Source organism: Callithrix jacchus, chromosome 20, assembly GCF_049354715.1.
Source record: "Callithrix jacchus isolate 240 chromosome 20, calJac240_pri, whole genome shotgun sequence".
NCBI classification, from domain to species: Eukaryota; Metazoa; Chordata; class Mammalia; order Primates; family Cebidae; genus Callithrix; species Callithrix jacchus.
The window spans coordinates 15,620,289-15,646,328 of NC_133521.1; the positions used below are offsets into that span (position 1 = coordinate 15,620,289).

The window sequence follows — 26,040 nt, forward strand, 5'->3', positions numbered from 1 at the left end:
TTTTGCCCCACTCCAAGATGGAAGGTCCGCGGCTTCACACTGTCCCTACAGTCCCCTTCCCATTGGCTACTTGGGAATTTTTTTTTTTTTTTCGAATAATGCGGACGCTAATTGGTCAATCTAGGAAGGTTGCTCAAGTCATTGGCGCAGCCGCCATTGGAGGGCGGCTCTCAAAAAATTTTCAAACACAAATTAGGTTCAAGGAAGGAAAGCGGGAGGAAAGGTAAAACTTGAGACGGAGGCGGGACCAAGGAAATGGCAGCTTGCATTGGTTCGTTAGAGGCCAAGGGGCGGCTCTTGAATGCTTTTTCCTCTTGATTAGTCCGATTTAGGAAAAGAGGGCGGGAACTTAGGAAAAGCGGCAGAAGCGCCTATTTCCATTGGTCAGTCCTGGCAGGAGGCGGAGCGCCCGCGGCACCTGATTGGTGCAGGAGGCGAGGCGGGCGGGGCTCTGAGCCGGAGGTTTTGTTGTGAGGGTCGGTTGTCAAGCAGCGGCCAATCAGGGCAGGCGATGGAGGTAAGTGGGGGTCGCCCCTGGAGTAGAGCCTTGGCCTCCGGAGCCGCAGCTGCAGGTGGAGTGGGCAAGGGGACGAGGAGGCGAGGGGACGGTGGGGCCTGGGCTGGGCCGAGCCAGGCGGGGCTGGCTGGGCCTGAGGGCAGGGGGCTCTGAGCGTGGGAAGGCTAGAGCCCGTACTCCGCAAGCAGTGGGTTGGGAGAATCAACCGAGGCCGAGGGACCTGCTCCAGCCTCCGGACAAGATGGGTCGGCGTGGAGGCCGGAGGGGGCACAACCGGGGAGGCTGGAAGCAAAGCTGGGGGTCTGCAGGAGGATAGGTAATGAATAGGGAAAGGAGAAGCAGGAGAAAGAATGAATGGGAGACCCCGGGAACATATGAGAAAGGGCAGTAACGGGGGTCTGGCGCGTCAGGGACTACGTCAGGGAGCTCAGGAGACAGGATATGCATGAGTGGGAGACTCGGGGCAGGGAGAAAAGGGGGTGTGAATGGAGGACTAGAGAGGTAGACCCAGGGACCCAGGAAAAAGGGGACAGAGGGGAGCGGGCTCATGGGAAAGAGGTGAAGTGACTGTGGGAAGGAGGTAGGAGGCTCCATGAGGTGGCCTTTTAGAATTGAGGAGTCATAGCCACTCACGCCCAGACTGGAGGCCTAGTTCCTAGCTTTGTCCTTGGGAATCGGAGAGAGCAAGAGCGGTTCCCTTGCCAGGAGCTGGGGCGTTGGACCATCAGGGTCGTCTTCGAGATTCTTTCCAGGGAGGACTTCAGTGGCCATCTCTGGGATGCCTTTCCTGGGTCCAAAAGCTTAGCTTCTGACTCCACCCCCCAACATCCCACACGTCAGACAAAAACAACGACTCCTAGGAAATCTATGTGAATGGCAGACACGTGGTCTTCCCCGCCCCACTGCAGCTGCGACACTTTAGGCAGCCAGCATCCCCGGAACAAAGCTGCATCTCATTATCCTGGCTTCTGGGAGGAGTTTCTTTTTCCTTGGGTTTCAAGTCACCCTACCTGAGGTGCTCCCTTTGCAGAGGCCCAGACCCAATTTGCAGTGCAGCTTCTGGCTCTGGTGTCTTTGGTGGATGTCAGTCTTTATGGAGTGGCCTTGGTGATCCAGGGAGCTATAGCTCTTAGCAAGCATTTTCTAACAAGACATCGCCTCTGTTTGTATTGCAGCCCTGTATTGAGCTGAGATGGCTCAAGCCTAACATTCCATGATCCAGGATCGTGACAGATGTGCACAGGTTGCTGCCGTTGCTGCTGTGGGTGATCTGGAACCACGAGGCAGCCCAAGGCCAGGAGACAAGGCATTTTCTCTGCCTGGATGTGTGGGAACTCCCTGCCAACTTGATTGGTGGATCTGGGGGGGATCCACCCCCACCCCACGAGCAAAGCACAATTGATTTTGTGGGGTGGGGCTTCAGGTGCCAGCCAGCTGAAGGATGGCCACCCCTGTGGTCACCAAGACAGCCTGGAAGTTGCGTGAGTGGTTTTCATTTTTCTTTATCGCCTCATTTATTCTGTTAGCTGCTTGTTGCTGGGAGGACTGAACCCACAGCTTTGTTTCCGGATCTTGGTACAGGAGGAGACTCCTAGACTTTGGAATAAGATAGACAACGATGTACATCATGATGGTGGCACTTCTTAGCGGGGTGACTTTGGGCGGGTGACTTAACCTCTCTGAGGCTCAGTTTCTTCTCTGTGCAATGAGATAGTGATGCCTGCATTCTAAATTTTCTGTGAAATTCAAGTGACAGGATGGACATCGTAAAGCACTTAGCGCAGGATTTCGTTAGGCTGACAGTCGGGTGAGGAATCCTGAAAGATGTTCTCAGCATTTTCAGACATCTCCCAAGTCAAACTTCTCCAGTCAGATGAATGCATCCTGGGCCTGAGATGGGGGAAGGAGTGGGAGCTAAGAGGGGCAGGCAGAGGAATTAAGACAGGGCTGGGCACTGCCCACACCCACCATTGCCCTATACAAGTTGGTCTAGACTCTCATCTAAAGACTTCATACTCATCCAAATTACTGAGGACCCCAGAGTGCTTTTTTTTTGGTTGGAGTTATATCTGTCAGTATTTACCATGATAGAAGTTAATATTGAGACATTTTCTAACAAGAATATATAATCAAATGGGCCTCTAGTGGTGTTCTGGGAAACTCCACCATATGTTTACGAGCAAATGAGAGTGCAAAAGGCAGATGCCATCTTAGTGTTATTGTGTAAATCCTTTTGTCTTCTCAGACCCCCCGAAAGGATCTTGAGGATCCCAAGCATCCCCAGATCATATTTGGAGAATTCCCCTACATATTGGCACCTCAGTGGGCCCTGCCCTACCCATTGTAACTAGCTGGCATAGCGTTTGTGTGCTGCACCTGGTCACTCTCTGCTGTGAGCTGTCCCTGGGCTGGTTTTCAGGAGCTGGGACAAGACTCCACAATTTTTTTTTTTTTTTTTTGAGACAGAGCCTCATTGTTGCCCAGGCTGGAGTGCAGTGGCATGATCTCAGCTCACTGCAACCTCCGCCTCCCAGGTTCAAGTGATTCTCGTGCCTCAGCCTCTAGAGTAGCTGGGATCACAGGCGCATGCCACCATACCTGGCTAATTTTTATATTTTTAGTAGAGACAGGGTTTCACCATGTTGGCCAGGCTGGTCTTGAACTCCTGACCTCAGGTGATCCACCCACCTTGACCTCCCAAAGTGCTGGGATGACAGCCATGAGCCATCACGCCTGGCCAAGACTCCACACTTTTTCACCATTGAATTTAACCATAAGACTCTGAGCAAATCTCTTTGTAGGGCCTCTGTTTCCTTGCTTGTAAAGTGAGAGATTACGGCCATTTTCGTGTTCCCCAAAGTTCTAGGGCTTTGGGAGAACCAGTTATGGTTCCCCAAGGAAGGCATACTTTGGTCAGAGTGGCTTTGTAATTATTGGGATTACGTATTCATCCCTTCAACAGCTGGCCTTTCCGCAGAGCTAGGCACTGGGGAGCCAGTGGGGGACAAAGTAGCCAAGGTCTCTGTCCAGTGGGAGCTCAGAGCCTGGGGAGAGCAACAGGCAGGGACTGCATAACTGGATCCCTCCATGTCTCCTCTAGTTGCAAGCTGGTACCTGTGCTTTGAAATCGGTTAACTGGGGGTGCAGTGGGAATGCTGCAGGCTGCAGGAACAGCAGGTGCTACGGCCCTGAGGCAGGAGGCTCAGTGTATTGGAAGGACTCAGGGGAGTCCATGGGCGGCAGCACAGCAGCAGGAAGAACGTGGGGCTGCACGGACCTAGTGAGTTCTGCAGGGGCATGTGTCCACAGGACCCCCAGCCCTCCTGAGGCTGCCGTGACTTCATCTTAAAGGCAAGGCCAAGTCATCAGAGTGTGTGAGCAGGAGGTAATGAGATCAGCCGCGTTGGGCATCTGCTGCTGCTGCTGATTTCATGTGCACAGTGGTATCTATGGGAAACTCTGAAGAGCCCACGGCCACATGACCTCTGGCTCCTTCTGGCTCCAGGGTCTGGTGAGGATCAGAGGTGCGTGGCCCACATGCGGTGGTTGAAACCTAGTACTTTGCATCTTGTGTTTGGGATGTGGCTCCTCAGTCCCTCTGGCCATGCTGAACCGTGTTCCCCAGCTTTGGCTAGATGTGGGTCCCAGGTTGTACCCGCAGAGCTTGGCCTGCTGGTACATACTGAGGATTTTTTTTTTTTTTTTTTTTTTTGAAACGGAGTTTTGTTCTATCGCCCAGGCTGGAGTGCAATGCTATCTTGGCTCACTGCAACCTTCGTCTCCTGGGTTCAAGTAATTCTCATGCCTCAGCCTCCCAAGCAGCTGGGATTACAGGTGTGCGTCCGGCTAATTTTTGTATTTTTAATAGAGACGGGGTTTCTCCATGTTAGCCAGGCTGGTCTCGAACTCCTGACCTCAGGTGATCCACCCACCTCAGCCTCCCAAAGTGCTAGGATTATAGGCATGAGCCACTGCGCCCAGCCGAGGATTTTTACGTTTTATTTTTTGCATGAAAATCAAGTATTTGGCCTGGGCTGTTGGTTGCTGTCCTTCCAGCCAGGATTGAAGGAGGAGCTCTTAGGGTGGTGCCCCTGCCTCCTTTGCAGGTGCCTGTGCTGTGTCCCTGCCCCTCTGCCCCTCCCTCCGTGGCTCCAGTCAGTCCCTGGTCAGGCTGCTTAGTACAGGCCCCTCTAGAAGGGCCCAACTTCTAAATCCTTTTCACCCCAAAGTCTGTGATTTTTCCCCCGCCCCTGCCACCATCTGGTCACACTGGGGCATATTTCATGCGAGGCCTAGAGCAGGCACCCAGGAAATACTGATATTATGAATGAATGGGTGTCTCTGGGGGCAGTGGTCCTGAGGCCCAGGGAGGCAGGGCCCAGCCAGACACTTTCCCTGAGATGAGTGAGGGCCGGGGACAGATGGAGCCCCCCAGGTAGTCCAGAGGGAGTGGGCAGTGCCTCCATGGAGAGGATGTCAGGCTTGGGCACAGAATGCCAGGGAGAAGGTGCTTTGCCCTCTTTCTGGGTCGAGTGGAAACTCACAAATAGACACATGTCTGTGGCTGGATTTCCCCAGGTTTCTGTCCCCACAGTATCCAGAGGACAGAAGGCTCTGGTCGAGATGGGACTAGAGTGGAGCCTGGCTCCCTGGGATCTCCACAGCGAGCTCCCCAGTACCCTGGCTCAGGTTTGGGCCTGCAGGGAACCCTCACCCTTGCTGGTGCTGCTACTTGTGCTGGCTCTGCCCTGGCCAGGCCAGGCGTGGGGGTGTCATCGGTGAGATTGAGCCTGTGACCTGTCCCCTGGGTATTCCTGGTGGCCCCTCGGAGCCCGGGTTCCTGGCAAGCAGCTTCCCTGGGCCCGATTTCCCAACCTCCTTGTGATCTGAAGCCTGAAGCAGAGACACCCAAGCAGGGTGGAGTCAGGGCAGGGATGCAGGAGGGGACCCCTGCGGAGCACCGTGGCTGCAACACCCTTTTCCTCGGAGTCACCCACACTGGCCTCCCGGTTGCCTTGAGGCATCAGCACCTTGGGGATTTCCCCTGGCCTCTGTGGGAGAACTGCCTTTTTGTTCCTTCTTTCCAGGAGAGGCTCGCACAGGGATGGGCTCTGAGGCCCGGGCCGCCTCTTGCTTCCCTGCCTGTGCTTTGCTCTCTGCGGAGTCCTCAGAGGCTCATGTCTGCCGTCCCCACTGACCAGGCCAGGGGCCTTGGGCTGTCTGCACAGCCTTCTCCTGTGTGGTCAGCCATCACCCCTACCCCGTCTGCTCAGTCTGTTACCTCCTGCCTCCTCCTCATGAAGCCCACCCTCCAGTGCCCACCTGGGGCCCCCATGCCTACTCTCTCATGGTGACTACCCCCGAGCCTGCCCAACATCATGGAGCCCTCGCTTGCTACTAAGCAGCACACAGGCACACTCTCAGGGAGTCCTCAGCATCAGGTGTGAGCAGACACGTGATCATCCCCACTTTCCAGACAAGGTACCAGGTCGTCAGAGGACAAGGGACTAAGTAGCCAAGGAGGGCCATGCAATAGCAGATCGCAGCCCTCAGACCAGAACCTGATCTGTGATTCTGAATCTGTGCGCCAAAGCCCTGTCCTCACCTGGGGACAGCTTGTCTAGAGGTGACTTTAGTTGTTCTTAAAGTGTGTTCCCTAAATCGGGGTTTGTGTGGACATACGGTCAGCAGCTGAGAGGTGCATAGGTATTGCATGGTCAATTTTTTTTCTTTTAATAATTGTTTTTCAAGCCAGGCGTGGTGGCTCACACCTGTAATCCCAAATCCCAACACTTTGGGAGACTGAGGCGGGCAAATCACCTGAGGTCAGGAGTTTGAGATCAGCCTGATCAACATGGTGAAACCCTGTCTCTACTAAAAATACAAAATTAGCTGGGTGTGGTGGCGCATGCCTATAATTCCAGCTACTCAGGAAGCCAAGGCAGGAGAATCACTTGAACCCAGGAGGCGGAGGTTGCAGTGAGCCAAGATCCGCGCCATTGCACTCCAGCCTGGACAATGAGAGCGAAAACCCTGTCTCAAAAAAACAAAATTGTTTTTCTTTTTGTGTTATAGAGTATCATGAGTATATCAAACTTGTAATTTCATGGATATTGTTTAAAACCAAGCCAATAAAAATACCAAGTCAATTTTTAAAATTGAGTATAACTAGTCAGTATTACCAGGTGATATGCCGAACCAGGAAAAAGTCATGAAGTCTTAAGGTAGGACAGGAATGATGAAAGCGGTGATTTCCATCTCGGTCCCATGCCCTGCAGCTCATGGTGGGCACCAGTGGGGGAGTTGAAGGAGGCAGAGCCTTCCACTTGCCGTCAGGTTCCAGAGCGGGCAGCCCAGCAGGGTCACCCCTCCCCCACAAGGCCCCATCATGCCCCCCTGATGTCCTCTCCGTCTCCTTCCCTGTGTAGAAGAGATCGTCGCCCATGCCAGCAATGTGTCCTCACTGGTGCTGGGCAAGGCGTCCGGGCGGCTGCTGGCTACGGGCGGGGATGACTGCCGTGTCAACCTGTGGTCCATCAACAAGCCCAACTGCATCATGGTGAGCCCCAGCAGCCAGCAGGGGTCAGAACGAGGGCCTGGGGAGGGGACGGGCCAGGGGTTGGAAGCTGCTCCCTTTCTTGAGCCCAGGGCCCCCTATCCTCCGGGGTCCAGACCAGGGGTGGAGGGGGCATGGTGGGGACACCATCAGTGCTTCCCCCAGCTGTCTGCTTAGTGAGGCCTAGGGCAGCCCAGCATGGCTGGGACAGTGGCCAGCCCTCAGGAGCGAGGGAGTCACCTGCCTGTGGTACTTTAAGAACTCCAGGCAGGCTGCGTGAGAAGGTTAAAATAAGCCCTGGGCCTGTGGTTGAGCCAAAAGATTTGTAACCCTGCCCTCCCACCTGCCTATATGCCCGCCTGGCAGCAACATGTGGGCGTTTATTTTAATTCATTCCCAGCCTTCATTCCCCAGTGAGGATTTGAGGGGACCTGGCTCAAGCTGGTTAGGGAGCTAGTTCTTAAATATCATCTCCCCACTATTTACGCAGCTATGTTCAATGCTGGAAACTGTTTTCCAAACAGGAGCGCACAGGAGAAAACACAAACATTCACTACATATAGTTGTATTATTCAAAGGCCACCACAGTGGGTGCTTTGGCCTGAGTCCTTCTTGATGCTGAAACAGATACGTATATGTGTCCATGCACGCGTGTGCACACTTGTACATGATGTACACATGTATACATGCAAATACACATACAAGCACACACATGAATAAAAATGCACTGCCACTCTGGTGCAGCCCGCTTTTTAAAAATAACAATGCTACAAGGATTTACCTTTGTCAACAAATATTCTTTTACAGCATAATTTTGAATGGCTTCATGGTGTTCCCTTGTAGGGATGAGCTGCAATTAGCTTAGCCACACCCTGTTATCACATGGAGGTTGTTTCCAGCTTGTTCTGGGCTCTGCTAAACCACTCTGTGGTGAACATCCTCAGCCACCTAGATCTTTGAGCAGATCTGTGATCATTGCATTAAATTCAAGGGTGTGTGCTTATTTTAAAGCTTTCAAAACGGATTGCCAAATTGCCCTCCGGAAATCATTTTACATTCTCACCAGCATCGGAACCTGCCCTTTCCTCCCTGCCCAACCAGCCCATCCCTTTCCAACCAGGGAAGTATCATTGTTTTGACTCTTGATGAAATAAAGATAAAGAAAACTAGGCCGGGCACCATAATCCCAGCATTTTGGTAGGCTGAGGCAGCGGATCACCTGAGGTGGGGAGTTTGAGACCAGCCTGGCCAACATGGTGAAACCCTGTCTCAACTAAAAACACAAAAATTAGCCAGGCGTGGTGGCAGGCGCCTGTAATCCCAGCTACTCAGGAGGCTGAGGCAAGAGAATCGCTTGAACCCGGGAGGTGGAGGTGGCAGTGACCTGAGATTGTGCCACTACTCTCACCTGGGCAACAGAGTGAGACTCCATCTCAAAAAAAAAAAAACAACAAAACAAAACAAAAATGAAGACTATGGCAAGGGATGAATTTCTTGGTAGAAACTTAATCACCTTAGTGTTTTTGTAAGATCCAGAGGGAGAACTGAGATCCACCCCAGTCTCAGCAAGGGTGCCAGGGGTCAGTAAAGATGACTCGAAATGTTTTGTTTTACTTTGTTTTTAGGGTTCAAATGTGTTCCCCAGAAATGCCAGCCCCCAGAAATGCCAAAGTAGTAGCTTATACAAGCTGAAAAAGTATCACCAATGACTGACCAAAACAGGACATGCCACCACCTGCTGAGGAGCGGGGCCAAGCATCTGGGGCCTGGCCTGCAGGCATGTCCTCGAACACCAGATGCAGCTGTTAGGCCCCAGCCAGTCTTGCCCTGGCCACTGCCCTCACTCACACACACCAGCCTGCCAGGGTTTCTCTTGCCTTGGGTGTTGTGTGCACACTCTCCCCTTCCAGGCCGACCTCTTGGATTTATTTTTGCTTATTCTTTTTTTTTGAGATGGAGTTTCACTCTTGTTACCCAGGCTGGAGTGCAATGGCGCGATCTCGGCTCACCGCAGCCTCCGCCTCCTGGGTTCAGCCAATTCTCCTGCCTCAGCCTCCCGAGTACCTGGGATTACAGGCACACGCCACCATGACCAGCTAATTTTTTGTATTTTTAGTAGAGACCGGGTTTCACCATGTTGACCAGGATGGTCTCGATCTCTCGACCTCGTGATCCACCCATCTCGGCCTCCCAAAGTGCTGGGATTACAGGCTTGAGCCACCGCGCCCGGCCTGTTTATTCTTGAGTATGGGATATACTTAATTCTGTTCGACATCCAGAAGATAGAGGGTCCACAGTGAAAAGTCTTCCACCTTCCCCTAACCTCTCCCCTTTTCACGGGGATGGGCAGTCAGGGAGAGCCAGGGGTTCCAGAGGGGCAAGATGGGTGCCCGGGACCAGCGAGGCCTCGGTTCTGCCATGGCTTCCTTTGCTGAGGGGCTTGCATAGGGCAGCAGCAAAGATGGGAACGGGGTAAGGCTGAAGGGACAGCATCCCTTTATCTTGGCCAGTTGCTTCCCTCCAAGGGACCCAGGGCCATTTCTGCAGGTGATACCCATGTCAGAAGCATATCGAGAAGAGGGAGGTGCTGGGGGATGACGGTTTGGCCACCTTTAACCCTGGGAACCCAGGCTGAGAGGAGTAGCTGCTTAGAAAGGGCCTGCAGGAGGGCTGGGCTGTGGCCCCCAGGGGGCGCCCCCTCCTGCCTTAGCCTTTCCCGTGGACCTGGAATTCAGGGTAACGCCTCGGGGGGTTCTGTCCAGCAGTGCGCTGAAGCTGCTGCCCTCTCCCCACAGAGTCTGACGGGCCACACGTCCCCAGTGGAGAGCGTCCGCCTCAACACCCCTGAGGAGCTCATCGTGGCCGGCTCCCAGTCGGGCTCCATCCGCGTCTGGGACCTGGAAGCTGCCAAAAGTAGGCCCCCGAGCTTGCCTCCTGCGCATGCGCGCCTGACTTAGTCTTCAGGCTCTGCGGTCATGCCGCTTCCTCCAGGAAACCTGCCTGGACTAGGTTGGCTGCTTTGCTCCTGGAGCATTAACCAGGCAGTGTGGAAACCACTCCACACCCATTAGCTTGGCGTTGACATGCACTGCTGCCTCGAGCAGCTGAGGGCCTGCCAGAAAGTGTCTGCATGAACCACCGTGTGTGTGTGTGTGTGTGTGTGTGTGTGTGTGTGTGTGTGTGTTTGGATGTGTGTATTTAGAACCTGGAGGGATGTCACATGCCGCCAGGAGCCCTGCAGGCCACCTGAGTGAGTGAGGTGGCTGTGTGGGACAGCCGTGAAGAACCAGGGAGCTTGTACCCTGACTCGAGGTGGTCCCCACTCTGCCTCAGCTCCGTTGTGCCACCAGAGGCAGCCTGGGATGACCAGATCTGTTTGTTTGTGCTCTGTTTTAATTTAGTTTTCATCTCTATGGAAGTTGTACATAGCCTAAACTTTAAAGCCTCCGATACCAGTAGTTTACAGTGAATTACAATAGAAAGAGGAGACTTCTGCCCCACTCCTTCCCATTCTCCAGGAGCCACAGCTTTCTGTCTTTCGTCTGTGCTTTGCTGACCGCCTCTACCTTTCTAGACCACATGGTCATACTGCACTTTCTTTCTTTTTTAAAAATGTTGGGGCTGGGCGCGGTGGCTCACACCTGTAATCCCAGCACTATGGGAGGCTGAAGCGAATGGATTACCTGAAGTCAGGAGTTCAAGACCAGCCTGACCAAGATGGTGAAACCTGTCTATACTATAAATACAAAATTAATCGGGCATGGTGGGGCATGCCTGTAGTCCCAGCTGCTGGGGAGGCTGAGGCAGGAGAATTGCTTAAACCCAGGAGGTGAAGGTTGCAGTGAGCCAAGATCGTGCCATTGCACTCCAGCCTGGGCAACAGGAGCGAAACTCCCATCTAAAAAACAAAACAAAAAAAGTGTTAACACATTAGTTATTCCCTTCCTACGCTCTCTCATGGCCGCTACCCCTGGCCCCATCGCTCATGTTTTTCCTCCCACCCTCCTGGTAGCACCATTTCAGTAGGCAGTGTTTAAAACATAAGGACCGCCTAAGTGTCATTTACCACTATTTTTTTAAATAACGTGGTTTTTCTGGAGTTAACTGTTTTTTTTTTAATCCATGTGTTTTCTATGTCCTTATTACTCATTCATCCCCAAATTCTCTGCCAGAAGAGTAAAGCTCCTCCTGTTTCTTTGAAACCCATCCCATAATCCAGGTGCCTTTTCTCAGAGCCTCTCCTCCAGTCCTAGTGGCCTGCAGCCCAGCTGTCATCCTGGGCCTCCTGTCTCCTCTCTGGGGAATTCTCTGTCTGCTGTTCCTGGCCCCACACCGCCACCTTCCTTGGTTTTCTCCCTGTTTTTGATGGAGCACATTCCTTCGCAGCTTACTGAGAAAGGGTGTGGGGCAGGCATAGTTTGAGAGAACTCTTATGGTTGAAAGTGACTTTATGCTACCCCCATCATTTGCTTTTGTGTTTGTTTTATGAGTCGGAATATAGAGTTTGACGTTGGCAATAAAATAGCACTCAGCATTTGGAAGGTGCAGCTCTACTGCCTTTTAGGTTCCAGGGTAGCTATTAAGAGGGGCCAGTTCTATTCTGATCCCAGACCCTTCACAGGGGACCGGCTTCTTTCCACGTTCTCTCTCTTTTTCCACATTCTCTCTCTTCTTTCCACGTTCTCTCTCTTCTTCCCTCTCTCTCTTCTTCCCTCTCTCTCTTCTTTCCTCTCTCTCTCTTCTTTCCTCTCTCTCTTCTTTCCTCTCTCTCTTCTTTCCTCTCTCTCTCTTCTTTCCTCTCTCTCTTCTTCCCTCTCTCTCTTCTTTCCTCTCTCTCTCTTCTTTCCTCTCTCTCTTCTTCCCTCTCTCTCTTCTTTCCTCTCTCTCTTCTTTCCTCTCTCTCTTCTTTCCTCTCTCTCTTCTTCCCTCTCTCTCTTCTTCCCTCTCTCTCTTCTTTCCTCTCTCTCTCTTCTTTCCTCTCTCTCTTCTTTCCTCTCTCTCTTCTTTCCTCTCTCTCTCTTCTTTCCTCTCTCTCTTCTTTCCTCTCTCTCTCTTCTTTCCTCTCTCTCTTCTTTCCTCTCTCTCTTCTTCCCTCTCTCTCTCTTCTTTCCTCTCTCTCTTCTTTCCTCTCTCTCTTCTTTCCTCTCTCTCTTCTTTCCTCTCTCTCTCTTCTTTCCTCTCTCTCTTCTTTCCTCTCTCTCTTCTTTCCTCTCTCTCTCTTCTTTCCTCTCTCTCTTCTTTCCTCTCTCTCTTCTTTCCTCTCTCTCTTCTTTCCTCTCTCTCTTCTTTCCTCTCTCTCTCTTCTTTCCTCTCTCTCTTCTTTCCTCTCTCTCTTCTTTCCTCTCTCTCTCTTCTTTCCTCTCTCTCTTCTTCCCTCTCTCTCTTCTTTCCTCTCTCTCTCTTCTTTCCTCTCTCTCTTCTTCCCTCTCTCTCTTCTTTCCTCTCTCTCTTCTTTCCTCTCTCTCTTCTTTCCTCTCTCTCTTCTTCCCTCTCTCTCTTCTTCCCTCTCTCTCTTCTTTCCTCTCTCTCTCTTCTTTCCTCTCTCTCTTCTTTCCTCTCTCTCTTCTTTCCTCTCTCTCTCTTCTTTCCTCTCTCTCTTCTTTCCTCTCTCTCTCTTCTTTCCTCTCTCTCTTCTTTCCTCTCTCTCTTCTTCCCTCTCTCTCTCTTCTTTCCTCTCTCTCTTCTTTCCTCTCTCTCTTCTTTCCTCTCTCTCTTCTTTCCTCTCTCTCTCTTCTTTCCTCTCTCTCTTCTTTCCTCTCTCTCTTCTTTCCTCTCTCTCTTCTTTCCTCTCTCTCTCTTCTTTCCTCTCTCTCTTCTTTCCTCTCTCTCTTCTTTCCTCTCTCTCTTCTTTCCTCTCTCTCTTCTTTCCTCTCTCTCTCTTCTTTCCTCTCTCTCTTCTTTCCTCTCTCTCTTCTTTCCTCTCTCTCTTCTTTCCTCTCTCTCTTCTTTCCTCTCTCTCTCTTCTTTCCTCTCTCTCTTCTTTCCTCTCTCTCTTCTTTCCTCTCTCTCTCTTCTTTCCTCTCTCTCTTCTTTCCTCTCTCTCTTCTTTCCTCTCTCTCTTCTTTCCTCTCTCTCTTCTTTCCTCTCTCTCTTCTTTCCTCTCTCTCTTCTTTCCTCTCTCTCTCTTCTTTCCTCTCTCTCTTCTTTCCTCTCTCTCTTCTTTCCTCTCTCTCTCTTCTTTCCTCTCTCTCTTCTTTCCTCTCTCTCTTCTTTCCTCTCTCTCTTCTTTCCTCTCTCTCTCTTCTTTCCTCTCTCTTCTTTCCTCTCTCTCTTCTTTCCTCTCTCTTCTTTCCTCTCTCTCCCTTCTTTCCTCTCTCTCTTCTTTCCTCTCTCTTCTTTCCTCTCTCTCTTCTTTCCTCTCTCTTCTTTCCTCTCTCTCTTCTTTCCTCTCTCTCTTCTTTCCTCTCTCTTCTTTCCTCTCTCTCTTCTTTCCTCTCTCTCTTCTTTCCTCTCTCTCTCCTTTCCTCTGTCTCGCTCTTTCCTCTCTCTCTGCAGGCTTTTAGGGTCTTCCTCCCAGTGTTCTGGTGTGATGAGCCTTGGGGTGGGTCTGTTTCCACCCTGTGCTGGATCCTTGCTGGTTTCTTGCAGCTGTGGTCTGGAAACTCATGCCCTCAGGTCTGGGCCGAGCGGAGAGACTTGCCCACTGCCCCTGTGCCTCGGTGCCTTAGCAGGTGGTGCCAGCTCTCCCGATTTTTCAAGAGAGCCTGGAAATCTGGAAATTCATGTAAGCCAATTTTAAAATGTTGACAGCTCATTTAGCATTCTTTTCAGAACACCATACAGGCCAGCAGTGTGAGGTCCAGATAAGACCTGTTTACCTGATGGTTTGTTTTTTTTTTTTTTTTTTTCGTTTTTGAGACAGAGTCTCACTCTGTCACCTAGGCTGGAGTGCAGTGGTACAATCTCAGCTCACTGCAACCTCCATCTCCCAGGTTCAAGTGATTCTCCTGCCTCAGCCTCCTGAGTAGATAGGATTACACGCATCTACCACCACGCCTGGCTAATTTTTGTATTTTTAATAGAGACAGGGTTTCGCCATGTTGACCTGGCTGGTCGTGAACTCCTGACCTCAGGTCATCTGTCCACCTCACCCTCCCAAAGTGCTGGGATTACAGGTGTGAGCCACTGAACCTGGCCTGCCTGATGCTTTTTGATAGCCCTGGTTGGATCTTCCTGTGTGCCAGGCAGGAGGCACCTACCTGAAGCCCTGGAGAGGAAATGGCAACATGGATTTTGCATAGGCTGTTTTTTCCAGAAGAGAGCCACTCTGGCCTGGCTGAGACTTCAGGATTCTTCCAGGCGTCTCCTTGGTTCCTGCTCTATGTTGGCAGCCAGGCAGCAGCCATGATCCATGCCTACACAGCGGTGTGTTCCCTTTGCTCAAGAACAGGGGGCTTTCTGTGTGGGTGGCACTCAATAAAGATGGGCCCCAGGCCTCTTCAGTGATGCTTGCCTGCTCAGTGCTGGTCAGTTTAAGAAAGAGCCCAAGGACCTCCTTGATAAAACAGACCTGCAGGCTTTGCATCTTGGCGCGTGATCGCGCTGCCTGGCCACGCCGGGTATCTGTGCTTGGGCATCACTGAATGCAAGCGGGCCAGGGAGGAGCGAGGCCAGCATGGCTAGGCTCTAATGGAGAAGGTGGGAAGCTCAGGCAGAAGGCAGACAGCTCCCTGGACCTGAATCCCAGCGCTTGGCCACCAGCCCTTCAGTAGTCACGGAAAGCAAGAGACAGAAGAGAGAAGCCAAGGGCGCCCTGCCTGTCGTCCAGGCCTTCTCAGCCACAGCTGTTTTCCTCATAAGGGAAATGTGAGGAATTCCTTGAAGTGGCTGAGAAATGAAAACTGAAGACCGCTGGATTCCTGAGCCCTGAACGGCCAGGCCTGGCTGCTCCACAATGAGCTCACCACACACTCACGGCCAGACCCACCTCCAGAAAACCCGATACAGTACTGGGGTGGGCCCAGAATCTGGATTTGAATACACTTCCAGGTGATTCTGATGGACAGCCAAGTTGACAGATGGGCAAATGGAGGCCCAGGGAGAACAGCGAGTTTAGGAAAGCGTGGTAGCTGCAGGTAGCAGAGCCTGGGACTTTAATCCGGCGTCAGGGCTCCTATCCCAGTGCTCTCTGTTCTGCCATTGGATGGAAGAGAAACTTGCCTTTCAGCAGGTAGAGCTAAGACCTCCGGCCCCTACCCCCACCCCCACCTACCAGACCGTAGACAACAGTGACAGACAAACTGAGGCCCCAGGTGTAGAAAGGTTCTAAAGAGAGCTGCCCCACTGACATGGTGGCTCACACCTGTGATCTCCGTACTTAGGGAGGCCAAGGCAGGAGGATCACTTGAGGCCAGGAGTTTAACCTGGGCAACAAAATGAGACCGCTGTCTGTATTTAAAAAGAGAGTGCTGCCTATCCTATCGGTTGCCTTGGAAGGCCACCCATCACTGGAGGACTCAGATGTGAGCTGAGCAGCTGCTCAGCTGGGAGGGCTTGGGGGTTTCTGCAGCAGGCAGACAGACCCCGGAGGCCCCTCCACTCTGCAGTTCCTGGATCCTGTGACTGAACTTGGGCATCAGAGGCCTTTGTGGACAGAAGAGCAAGGGCAGGAGTCAGGCCAGAAAAATGTGGTCCTGCCTGCTTTCCACAGCGCAACTACAGGGCGAGGGTGGCTCAGCCCAGGGGATCCCACAGGGTCCCACAGGAGGGCGGCCAGCGCTCCATGTAGCCAGCCCACACAGGGCGGGACCCCACCACATCCTCTCCGGGTGGGGCAGGATTTTGGAAGCCTTGCCATGGGATCCAAGCTGAATGGGCTGGGAGCAGATGTGGACTGGAGTAGGAGCCAACGTGGCTTCCTTGGCCAGGAGGCAGTGCCCAGCCCCCAGCAGCACCTGATAGCTACACGAAGCAAGGAGGGACAGCTGCAGAGATTCTGGTGCAGGTGAACTGGATATGCATTCCACAGACTCCAGAGGGATGTGGAAGTGCCCAGACCCAGCTCCAGTGCCAGACAGGGCCAGCTGCAGAGGGGCACTGAGGCCTGGGAATGAGGAGAGAAGGCCCAGCTTGTCAGACAGCCAGGAGCAGAAGGCAGGCCTCCTGCAGGAAGTGTGAACGGGACTCATTACGGCTGCCATTTATTGAGCACTTACCATATGCTGAGCCTGTGCTAAGCGCTTTATGTCCATTTGTTTTCTCCATTCTGTGACCCAACATGAGGCTCAGAGAGGGTAAGTGATTGCCAGGGTCACACTGCCAGTGAGGGAGGAGCCAAGGCTGATCCCAGGACTGTCTGAAGCCAGAGCCCACGTCCTGACATTGGGTTAGAGAAGATCATACAGTAGAGTTCATTTCATTCACCCAGTGCTTGGATCTCGACTCTGCAGTAAAGTGTTATATACAGAACCTTGAACACCTCCTCCGACAGCTCACAAGGCACCCTATTTATTGTACCTTGGCTCAAACCTAAGAATGGCTGGACACCCACGTTTCCTGGCCCCAGCACTCATGGGATGATGGGTTTCATTCAGACAGTGAATTATAAATTTTTCCAAAAGCAGGACACATGAGACAAATTTGAGTGGTGCTGGAGGACACCCTGAAACACACAAGGTTTCCCTCCAGGCTGGGCGGTGCCTGGCCATGGAGCTGCCTGCTAACCCTTCAAGGAAAGGATGGGAGATGCGGTTCCTAGGGCAGCAGGAGGCGATCAGGCTCCACTCTGGTCCTCTCGTGTCCTCCTGGTCTCCTCTCAGTTCTCACAGCTCCTCAGTATGTCCTCACAGCCACCTTCAAAATCCCTTGGATGGGGTCACCCAAGAAGACGTGTGTGTACCAGGGCCACCCCAGCCACGCCCTCTATTGCCTTCCTTAGGGCCTTTGCCCATCACCTCCATCTGCCTAACGGAGCATCCCTCATCCTTCACCGACATCTACTCAAATACCACTTCCTCCATAAAGCCTTCCTGGATTTCTCTTTCCAACCAAGCAGTTTCTCTCTGAGCTTGAACCTCTCCTGGTCTCTCTCCTTGCACTGTCTTGGGCGGGGTTGGGCACCCTGTCCACCATCAGCTGCATGTCTACGGGGCCTGAACTGAGTGCAGTGGTTCCCTGGCTCTGCTGCTGCTGGGGAAACCCCCTCTCTACCAAAAGTATTTAAAAATTAGCCAGGTGTGATGGCATGTGCTTGTAATCCCAGCTACTTGGGAGGCTGAGGCAGGAGAATTGCTTGAACCCAGGAGGCAGAGGTTGCAGTGAGCTTAGATCGTGCCACTGCACTCCAGCCTGGAGACAGAGCAAGACTCCCTCTCAAAAGAAAAAAAAATTAGTTGTGGGGTGGGACCCTTGATGGTTTCCCCATTTTAAAAATACGTGTTATTGTTCTTTTGTGTGCAGTCATTGTGAAAGCACACACACACACACACACCGCAGCCCTCCCATGTGCCTCTCAGCCACTGTTTCTGCTTTTCTTCTTTTTAGTTCTTCGCACACTCATGGGTCACAAAGCCAACATCTGCAGCCTGGATTTCCACCCATACGGCGAATTCGTAGCCTCCGGTTCTCAGGACACGAACATCAAGGTGAGAGGCTGCTCCACGCCCTGTGTTTCCTGCTGGGACTGCAGCAGGACTGGTCCGGCCCTCAGGCTGGGTGCCCACTGAGGGGACCTCTTCCCTCTCTGCAGCCACATCTACACTGTCCTAGGTAAGGTGGGTGGCAGGCACCTGCCAGATGCTTCTGCTCAGAATGCCAGCTTTAGTGAGCAGTTTCTGTACTTGTCACTGTGAAGAGTAACGACCTAGAGGAGCCTGGGCCCCGCCCTCTGCTCACGGCCACACTCTGTCCTCTGACTGGCTCCAGGCCTCATTCATGACCTCTCCTGACTCTGCCCCTCTGCTTCTCTCTCCCCCACAGCTCTGGGACATCAGGAGGAAAGGCTGTGTCTTCCGATACAGGGTAAGGATGGCACTCTGTTGGTGACTCCATCAGCACCTTGCAGGTGCTGAGTGTGACATAGTGCCCGGACCCAGGCAGGGAGTGGAGGGGATGGGTGAGAACGTGAAACATGGATCTGGAGCCCAGCAGGAACACCACGGGCGGCCCACCTGGACCCCCTGCTCTCCATGGATCCCCTAGAGCCACGTTCATCAAACCGCCCCAAGCAGAACCAGGCGGGTCGCCTGTGTGGTCAGATGGAAGGGGTCCCACAGGAGTGAGGAGGCAGGGAGAGGTCTGTGGGCCCAGGATCCCAGGGTGAGCTCATGCTGTTCCTCCCTCAGGGGCACAGTCAGGCTGTGCGGTGTCTCCGGTTCAGCCCCGATGGGAAGTGGTTGGCGTCGGCCGCAGATGACCACACTGTGAAGGTAGCTCCCCCGAGCCTGACCTGGGCCCAGGGGCCAGGGGCCTGGGGTCTGCTGATCACAACAGACTGAGTCCTCACCTCCCTCCTGATCGGGCCCACATGCCCCACGCCTGTCCCGAGTGGAAGGTGCTTTATGGATAAAGAGCTTGGCCTGATTTAGAGGGAGGGTGGGCAGCCAAGGTGCCTGGCCCTGACCTCCCTGCCCTGCCTCCAGCTCTGGGATCTAACTGCTGGCAAGATGATGTCTGAGTTCCTGGGTCACACGGGGCCTGTCAACGTGGTGGAGTTTCACCCCAACGAATACCTTCTGGCCTCCGGCAGCTCTGACAGGTGAGGAGGAGGTGTGGGCGAGTCGCTCGTGTCTGCAGCTCTTTGCCACCGTGTCCTCTGCGTGTCTCCACTCCAGCTCTGTCACTGTCTGGGGTGTCATACACTTGATGATCCTTTGGATTTCAGCCAAGCCAGGATGGAACCCTGTTCCATCTCCCCTGCTGGTTCCCTGGCCCCAGTGTCCCAGGTCTGTGGCTTCATTGGCAGGTTTGGACCCAAGGCACCTAGTGGGGCTCTATAGGGCCGGAGGCTTACAGCTATTGGGGCCAGCCCAGGGGCCAGGGCCATCAGGCTCAGCCTCCTCCTTACAAAGTCAGGGCCAGCCCTGCCCCAGCCGTTGTTCCTGGTGACCATGCCCTAGGGTGAGCTTTCTAGAGAAGCTGGTTCCCAGGGGCCTGTGGAGGCCAGGACTCGGGGAGAGGCTTCGCAGCACAGCTTGGCTGCCTTTGCAGGACCATCCGCTTCTGGGACCTGGAGAAGTTCCAGGTGGTGAGCTGCATCGAAGGGGAGCCTGGGCCTGTCAGGTACGCAGGCCGGGGGTGGAGAGCCTGGGCCTATCAGGTACACAGGCCGGGGGTGAGTAGGGCAGCGCTCCTCTGGGCAGCAGGGCGTGGCTGCGGGTGGGCCTTTCCCTTCTCTGCTCTGCACCCTCTCTGTACCGGGCTCTCTGGGTTCCTTGGGGTGGGGACCAGACTGGGTGCTGCAGGACCCAGAGCCATCTCTTGACTGGCCCAGGAGTGTCCTCTTCAACCCAGACGGCTGCTGCCTATACAGCGGCTGCCAGGACTCGCTGCGCGTCTACGGCTGGGAGCCTGAGCGATGCTTTGATGTCGTCCTCGTCAACTGGGGCAAGGTGGCTGACCTGGCCATCTGCAATGACCAGCTGGTGAGAGAGCCATGGTGCCCACCACCCCCCCACTCCCACCGGGCCAGCCACCTTCCTCTGCCCCAGACCCCTTCTCTACCCCGCCCTGGGGCTGGGATTTTGCCCCCTCAGCTTGCAGGCCCAACCCTGACTTTCCACTTCCTGCAGATTGGCGTGGCCTTCTCCCAAAGCAACGTCTCCTCCTACGTGGTGGATCTGACTCGTGTCACCAGGACTGGCACGGTGGCCCGGGACCCTGTGCAGGACCACCGGCCCCTGGCGCAGCCGCCACCCAACCCCAGTGCCCCGCTCCGGCGCATCTACGAGCGGCCCAGTACAACCTGCAGCAGGCCCCAGAGGTGGGGGCCTGGGGGCCTTCAGGGGCACAGGGGTGGGCCTGTCATACACAGGGAAGCCTCGGGGTTCCAGCCCTGGGCCTCACAGGACGCCTGCTTCCTTTGGGCCTGACCTCTTAACCCCAGGGTGAAGCAGAACTCAGAGAGCGAGCGCCGCAGCCCCAGCAGCGAGGATGACCGGGACGAGCGCGAGTCCCGAGCCGAGATCCAGAATGCCGAGGACTACAACGAGATCTTCCAGCCCAAGAACAGCATCAGTGAGGCCTGCCTCCCGCCCCCAGCCTCCACCCCCAGCCCAGCATCCCCATCTGTGAAAGGGAGGCTGTGGGTCCTTCCAGGATGGCCTGCCATGGCTCCACGTCCCTTTAGCTTCCTGCTAACCCACACCTGGGCTCTGTGCCCCATTCTCACATTCCCTGGGACTCACCAGGCCGTGCTCTGATGGAAGTGAGGGGGACCTGGGCACTCCCCAACAGCAGCCCAGCAGCTGCTCAGTGTCCCAGTCTCTGTCCTGCCAGGGACAGGTGGGCTGGAAGGAGGCTGAGGAGAGGGGCAGAAACAGACGCACGAACGCACACACGCACACTCTCCCAGGACTGAGGCTTCCTGGGACTGGAGCAGGGTCCAGGGTCTGCAACCACATGCCTGGCGGCCACCCTCCACCTCCCACGCTCTGATAGCGCCCTGGGTGCCAGGTGGCCCAGCCAGGAGCGCTCACAGCCAGGGTCCTCTTTCCCCTTCAGGTCGGACACCACCCCGGAGAAGTGAGCCCTTCCCTGCACCCCCAGAAGACGGTGAGTTGGGTGAGCCTGGCTTCCCAGGGTCTCTGATGCCCCACACCCTACACCCCATCCCTCACCTCTCCCTATGAGTTCTCCCAACAAGCCCCTTCCTGGGCCCTCCCCTCTCAGGGCACTCACTACCCAAAGCCTCTCCCAAGGGGTCTCTGCCCTCCCGTGGGAGCCTGTGCCCCGGTGTGTGGGGGACAGACGTAGACACCGCCACATGCACAGGCCTGCCAGGGATGCTTAGGCTGTGGAGGACAGAGGACTCCCTGGGGGCCCACCTTAGACAGCGTCGGCTGTAGATGGGATCATCAGAGGCTCTCAGGAGGCGAACACCTGCTGAGGCCTGGGAGCCGGCAAGAAGAGGGAGAGGGGAGCGCTTCCCTCAGGAAGGGAGCTGAGAGGAGGGAGCGGGGGTGAGTCCCAGCAGGAGGTCAGGCCCAAGAGGCCTCAGCTGGGGGTTTGGATTAAGAAGGGAAAAAACATCTGCGCTATGGGTGAAGGGCCAGGCATGGGGACCCCTGTCCTACAGTGTCCCCTGCCCTCCTCCTGGCCTCCCCTCAAGGACCATCCTTGCTCCTTCTGGAGGCTGGGTGGTTTCCTAGGAGCCTCCACTTCCTCCTTGCCCATCACTCATCCCAGCTCCCTCTGTATACACACCAGTGAAGGGACAGGACGGCCACATCCTGGAGCCCCCTGGGTCCCACCCACAGGCAGACTTAAGGTTGAGTTGAGGGAGAGGGAGGAGGCAGGCTTGCACCCAGGTCCTCTGGAACCCCATGCTAATGAACCGCTGCTACCTCACCCCCGCTGCTGCTCTGTACCCCCCAATACAGATGCTACCCCAAGGCCCGCCCTGAGCCCTGCCCTTCCTGCCAGGCCCTTCTGGCTGGACCCAGTCATCTCCTTTTGTGTCTTTTCCAGACGTGGCCACAGCAGAGGCAGCAAAGCCCAGCCCTGCCATGGATGTGCAGTTTCCGGTGCCAAACGTATGTCCATGGAGGGGCATGAGGAGGGGCCTAGAGAGGGTCCTGACCCAGGGGTGGGGGGGTTCCTCATGTTGGGAGGCCGAGAGGGAGGCCCTGGGCTGGTGCCCACTGAGCTTCAAACCCCTTCAGCTGGAGGTCCTGCCCCGGCCCCCGGTTGTCGCTTCCACACCTGTACCTGCACCCAAGGCTGAGCCTGCCATCATCCCTGCCACTCGCAACGAGCCCATCGGCCTGAAGGCCTCCGACTTCCTGCCCGTGAGTGAGAGCCCAGGGCGAGGAGTGGGTGGAGGTCTGTGGGTGGAGGGCAGAGCGTCGCTGCTGGCTCCTCCCATGCCAGCATCTGGGTGCCCATCCCACGCAGGCCGTGAAGATCCCCCAGCAGGCCGAGCTGGTGGACGACGATGCCATGTCACAGATCCGCAAAGGCCATGACACCATGTGTGTGGTGCTCACCAGCCGCCACAAGAACCTGGATACCGTGCGGGCTGTGTGGACCACAGGCGACATAAAGGCAAGCACCCATCCTTGCCCAGAGCCTCACTTCACCCCTGCCCCTGCCACCTGCCTGCCCGGAGAGGCCACCCATGGGGGGGACAGTGCGAGAGATGCCGTCCCTGCCATGACACCATCTGTTTCTCCCATCATGGTCATCACAGGGTGCCATCTCTTCAGCACCTGTTGACAGGCCTGGCCTCACACTGTCAGGTGCAGTGCTATGAACACCCCACAACCCCATCAGTACACCGACACTCACGTTCATGCCCCACCCTCACCCTCGGGATCACACTGCGCCCCAGTACCCCACCCCTGACAGTGCTCTGTTTGCACAGACTTCGGTGGACTCTGCTGTGGCCATCAATGACCTGTCGGTGGTGGTGGACCTCCTGAACATCGTCAACCAGAAAGCGTAAGTGGCTGCCGAGGGGAAGGGGCGGAGGGGTGGGGCAGGGCTGACGGCAATGTGTCCTGTCCTCTTCTAGCTCCCTATGGAAGCTGGACCTGTGCACCACGGTCCTGCCACAGATTGAGAAGCTTCTGCAGAGCAAGTATGAGAGGTGCGTGTGGGGAAGCCAGGCCTGCCTTGAGGATGGGGAGGGGAGAGGCAAGAAGCCTCGTCCAGGACCATGGGAAGGGCCCCCAAGGGCCTGGTTGTTCCGTGAACTGGCTGTGAAGCATCGCTGCCCCCTCAGCGGTCCAGAGGTGGGAGTGGAAAAAGGCATGTGTGTGTGTCTGTTTCTGCACCTCTCCTGTGTTCCTTGCTTTTTCTCTATCTGTGGCCCTGGGTCCCTCTGTGACTTCATCCATCTGCCCTTGAAGCTACGTCCAGACGGGCTGCACCTCCCTGAAGCTGATCTTGCAGCGGTTTCTGCCCCTCATCACGGACATGCTGGCGGCCCCACCCTCCGTGGGTGTGGATATCAGCAGGGAGGAGAGGTGAGGGCCAGGCGGTGCCTGTGTCAGGGGCCAGGGTGCCACAACAGGTGAGGGACAAAGGCCTGGAGGCCCGGGCCCGTCTTACTGACAGTCCTGCTGGGATAGTGTCTAGAGGAGGCCCTGGTCTGGGGCTGTGGCTCAGGGCGTGGTGGGAATAGCTAGAGCTGGGCTCCTCCCTGGCCTCGCTGTGCCCCACAATCCCTGGCAGGGCTGGGTGGTTCCGCTCTGGGCTTCCGCCTTCCCCTGGGAGGAGGGGCTGGAACAGTTAGAACAGCAAAGGCCCTGGAGTTGGGGGTGGTGGCAGTGCCAGCTGGCCCTCAGGCACTGCCCTCTCTACAGGCTGCACAAGTGCCGGCTCTGCTACAAGCAGCTCAAGAGCATCAGTGGCCTGGTCAAGAGCAAGTCGGGCCTGAGCGGCCGCCACGGCAGCACCTTCCGAGAGCTGCACCTGCTCATGGCCAGTCTGGACTGAGGAACGCGGTGGGCAGGGTGCCCGGCAGCCCACAGGGCCTGGCCTCGGCCCCCACTCCTGTTCCTTCTGTGCTCACCGGCCCATGAGCCTCTGCCTGGCCCCTGCTGCTGCCCTGTGGCCATCCTGGAGCAGGTGACGCTGGTCCCTGGCCACCTCTACAGCCCCAAACTCTGAGACAACTCTCTCCAGCAGCAGCTGCCCAGCTTGGCCCAACTGTTGCTTCTTGGGGCAGCGAACTGACTCTGGGGCTGCTGCTGTAATTTATAAGGCAAATTTTATTAAATTTGTAACTATTCCCAGGTTTCCACACGGGGGGTGTTTTCCGCTGGCCACAAGGCTCCCCCAGGCCCCGGAGTGCCTGCCCCTCCTCTTCTGAGGTGAGACCACGCCCCCTCCAAGCCCTGGGGCGGGGCTCTGGGCCGTGTGGCCAGCAGGGGGCAGCAGAGAGCCGGGCCTGTGGGACAGCACCGGTTCAGACTGGGAAGGAAGGGGAGGTGGCAACCTCCCTTACTCCATTGGGTGGTAAGGTGAGGAGTGGGCCCCACCACCCCATCCCTCCCCACCTCAGCCACACTCAAGCTGTCTTTGGACACCACCAGGCTTGCCCAGAGCCCAACACCCTTCCCTGTCCCGCAGGACGCCTCCAGAGGCAGGACTGGAAGGGCAGCCGCTCCTTCCACTGAGCAGGGCTCTGATCAGTTGTCATTCCCAGGCGGAGCCCCCAGCACTGGCTGGTGGGAAAGGGCCCCCGCTCCATGGTCACTGCGACAAGTGGGTCCCCTCCTGCTCCCAAGGCAGTGACCAGGTACAGCCGTGCCCTGGGGTGGTCAGGGTCCTCTGGGCACTGGAGGAAGGTGGTGTGGACCTCTGGCTGGTTCACTGAAGAGGGAAAAGGCTGGCAGAGGGTGGACACAGGGCAGGCAGTGGGTGGCACCCAGCAGTGACCCGGAAGCCCAGCATGGTTTAGGCAAGGCTTTGATGAGCCTTTAAGCTCTCTCCAGCCTTCATTTCCTTCCCATCAGTGACATGGAGGGATGCCCCCGCCAGGAGCTTGGTTGGTTATCACGGGCACACTTTAGGCACTGCCAGAGGCGACTGTGACCACAAACAACAGAAAAGGTGACCCAGGATGGGATGGCACGGGCTCCCCTGAGTCATCGTGTATCCCTAACTGACCTAGAGGACAGATCCTGAGGCGCTGTGGGGTGACAGCCAGCGGGCAAGTCCACAGGAACTGCCCGTGCCCCTATTACCCTGATCAGACCAAGAGGGGCTCACAGACCAACTCTTTCAGACCACACTTGTGTAAAAAGGCTTTTATTTTAATAAGTAAAAATGGCTAAGCTTCCAAAAGTTCTTAAATAGGATTTCAGAGGGAAGAAAATTCAAGAGGCCAGTGGGCCAGGCAGGTGGGGGAGCAGCAGAATCCCCTACCCGCCAGCTGCCTCTGCCAGCCATAAATACGGCATGGCCCTGTGGCAGGAGACTGTGTGCCTCTGTCACACCCGAGCTGCGGGACCCCTCTTTGGAGGAGAGGGGCAGGCAGGGCTGCCCTTGGTGCCACCAACGCACCACAGTCCTCATGGTTCCTGGGCCTGCCGGAGGCTCCTCGCCCACCTGCTAAGGAAGGGGCTGGCCAGCCCTGCAAGCTGAGGAGCTGGGGCAGCCTCGGGGGAGAACCCTTGTCAGTCCTGGCCAGGCGAGAGGCTTGCCCTCCTTCACACTCCTGCCCTTCTCATGGGCCCAGCTTGCTGACGGCCCACGCCTGCCAGGAAGAGCAGCCACCCCAGCCTTTCCACCCATGCAGTTTGTGCTCAGAGCCACAGCCGAGAGACACCATTTCTTTCTGAGCATGTTTCTGATCTCTGAGGGGAGATGGGGCAGAAGAGGAGCCTCCACTCGCCTCCACCTCCAGGGTCCTGGCGCTGCAGCAGGAACAGGCCAGTGAGGCCTCAGGCCCAATGGGGTGGGCACCTCCGTCACACAGGCAGTGGCCTCGACCTCCCTGCAGGGGCACCAAAATCATCAGCCTCTTGTCTACTTGCCCACTGGCAGCCCATGGCAGGTGCCACTGAGAGCAGGAGGGAACCCAGCAGAAGCGCACAGATAAGCGACAACGGAGACTAGACCCAGCCCTGAGCAGCAGAACGCCCCAGCGCAGCCCTGCAACCCACGGCGGGCAGGCGGGCGGGCAGCCCTGGGCCACTGGCCCCACACTCACCTAGAGACTGCAGCCCCAGCCGTCAGGCTGAAATCAAAGCGACAGGCGTCTCACTGGTGGGCTTGCCTCAGGCCAGGCCCTCACAGGACCCTGCTGCTGCTAACCCTTTGGACCCATCCTTGGGTCCAGCCCCTCCCATGACCTGGGCTA

General features: G+C 55.7%; 2 protein-coding genes across 37 annotated transcripts in view; one reads left to right on the forward strand and one right to left on the reverse strand.

The window, feature by feature from the left end:
- Nucleotides 1-445: 445 nt before the first annotated feature.
- Nucleotides 446-23,964, forward strand: KATNB1 (katanin regulatory subunit B1). 12 transcript variants are annotated; one of them, XM_078358341.1, is made up of 21 exons: nucleotides 446-517; nucleotides 1,693-1,998; nucleotides 6,946-7,076; nucleotides 9,190-9,318; nucleotides 9,869-9,986; nucleotides 17,556-17,656; nucleotides 17,991-18,032; nucleotides 18,356-18,439; nucleotides 18,653-18,768; nucleotides 19,221-19,292; nucleotides 19,504-19,654; nucleotides 19,802-19,992; nucleotides 20,116-20,246; nucleotides 20,733-20,783; nucleotides 21,699-21,763; nucleotides 21,893-22,018; nucleotides 22,125-22,274; nucleotides 22,594-22,670; nucleotides 22,744-22,818; nucleotides 23,081-23,197; nucleotides 23,537-23,964. In XM_078358341.1, the coding sequence occupies exons 6-21, from the start codon at nucleotides 17,570-17,572 to the stop codon at nucleotides 23,667-23,669; spliced, it is 1,668 nt and encodes a 555-aa protein (XP_078214467.1). In that variant the 5' UTR covers nucleotides 446-517; nucleotides 1,693-1,998; nucleotides 6,946-7,076; nucleotides 9,190-9,318; nucleotides 9,869-9,986; nucleotides 17,556-17,569; the 3' UTR covers nucleotides 23,670-23,964. The 12 variants fall into 12 exon arrangements, with proteins under 12 accessions (XP_078214467.1, XP_035138518.1, XP_035138522.1 ...); XM_078358342.1 differs by lacking the exon at nucleotides 446-517 and adding an exon at nucleotides 537-833; XM_078358344.1 differs by lacking the exon at nucleotides 446-517 and adding an exon at nucleotides 537-833 and having other exon boundaries at nucleotides 9,193-9,318.
- A 1,006-nt stretch (nucleotides 23,965-24,970) lies between these two features.
- The window catches only part of KIFC3 (kinesin family member C3), a 106,349-nt gene continuing 105,279 nt past the window's right edge, over nucleotides 24,971-26,040 (reverse strand). For 16 of the 25 annotated variants that reach the window (XM_078358321.1, XM_078358295.1, XM_078358319.1 and 13 more), the window contains 2 exons: nucleotides 25,891-25,917; nucleotides 24,971-25,674 (listed from right to left, as the gene is read on the reverse strand). In XM_078358321.1, the coding sequence (XP_078214447.1) occupies nucleotides 25,913-25,917 (5 nt within the window). In that variant the 3' untranslated portion in view covers nucleotides 24,971-25,674; nucleotides 25,891-25,912. The remainder of the gene's footprint in view (nucleotides 25,675-25,890; nucleotides 25,918-26,040) is intronic. The other 9 variants (XM_078358294.1, XM_035282607.3, XM_035282598.3 and 6 more) reach the window with 1 other exon arrangement.

Excerpts from the sequence above, each read along its gene's own strand:
- KATNB1 (XM_035282627.3), top strand. The coding sequence starts at position 1,959 with ATGGCCACCCCTGTGGTCACCAAGACAGCCTGGAAGTTGC. Across the intron at positions 22,275-22,593 it reads GGACCACAGGCGACATAAAG|ACTTCGGTGGACTCTGCTGT; the intron begins GCAAGCACCCAT and ends CTGTTTGCACAG. Across the intron at positions 22,671-22,743 it reads AACATCGTCAACCAGAAAGC|CTCCCTATGGAAGCTGGACC; the intron begins GTAAGTGGCTGC and ends GTCCTCTTCTAG.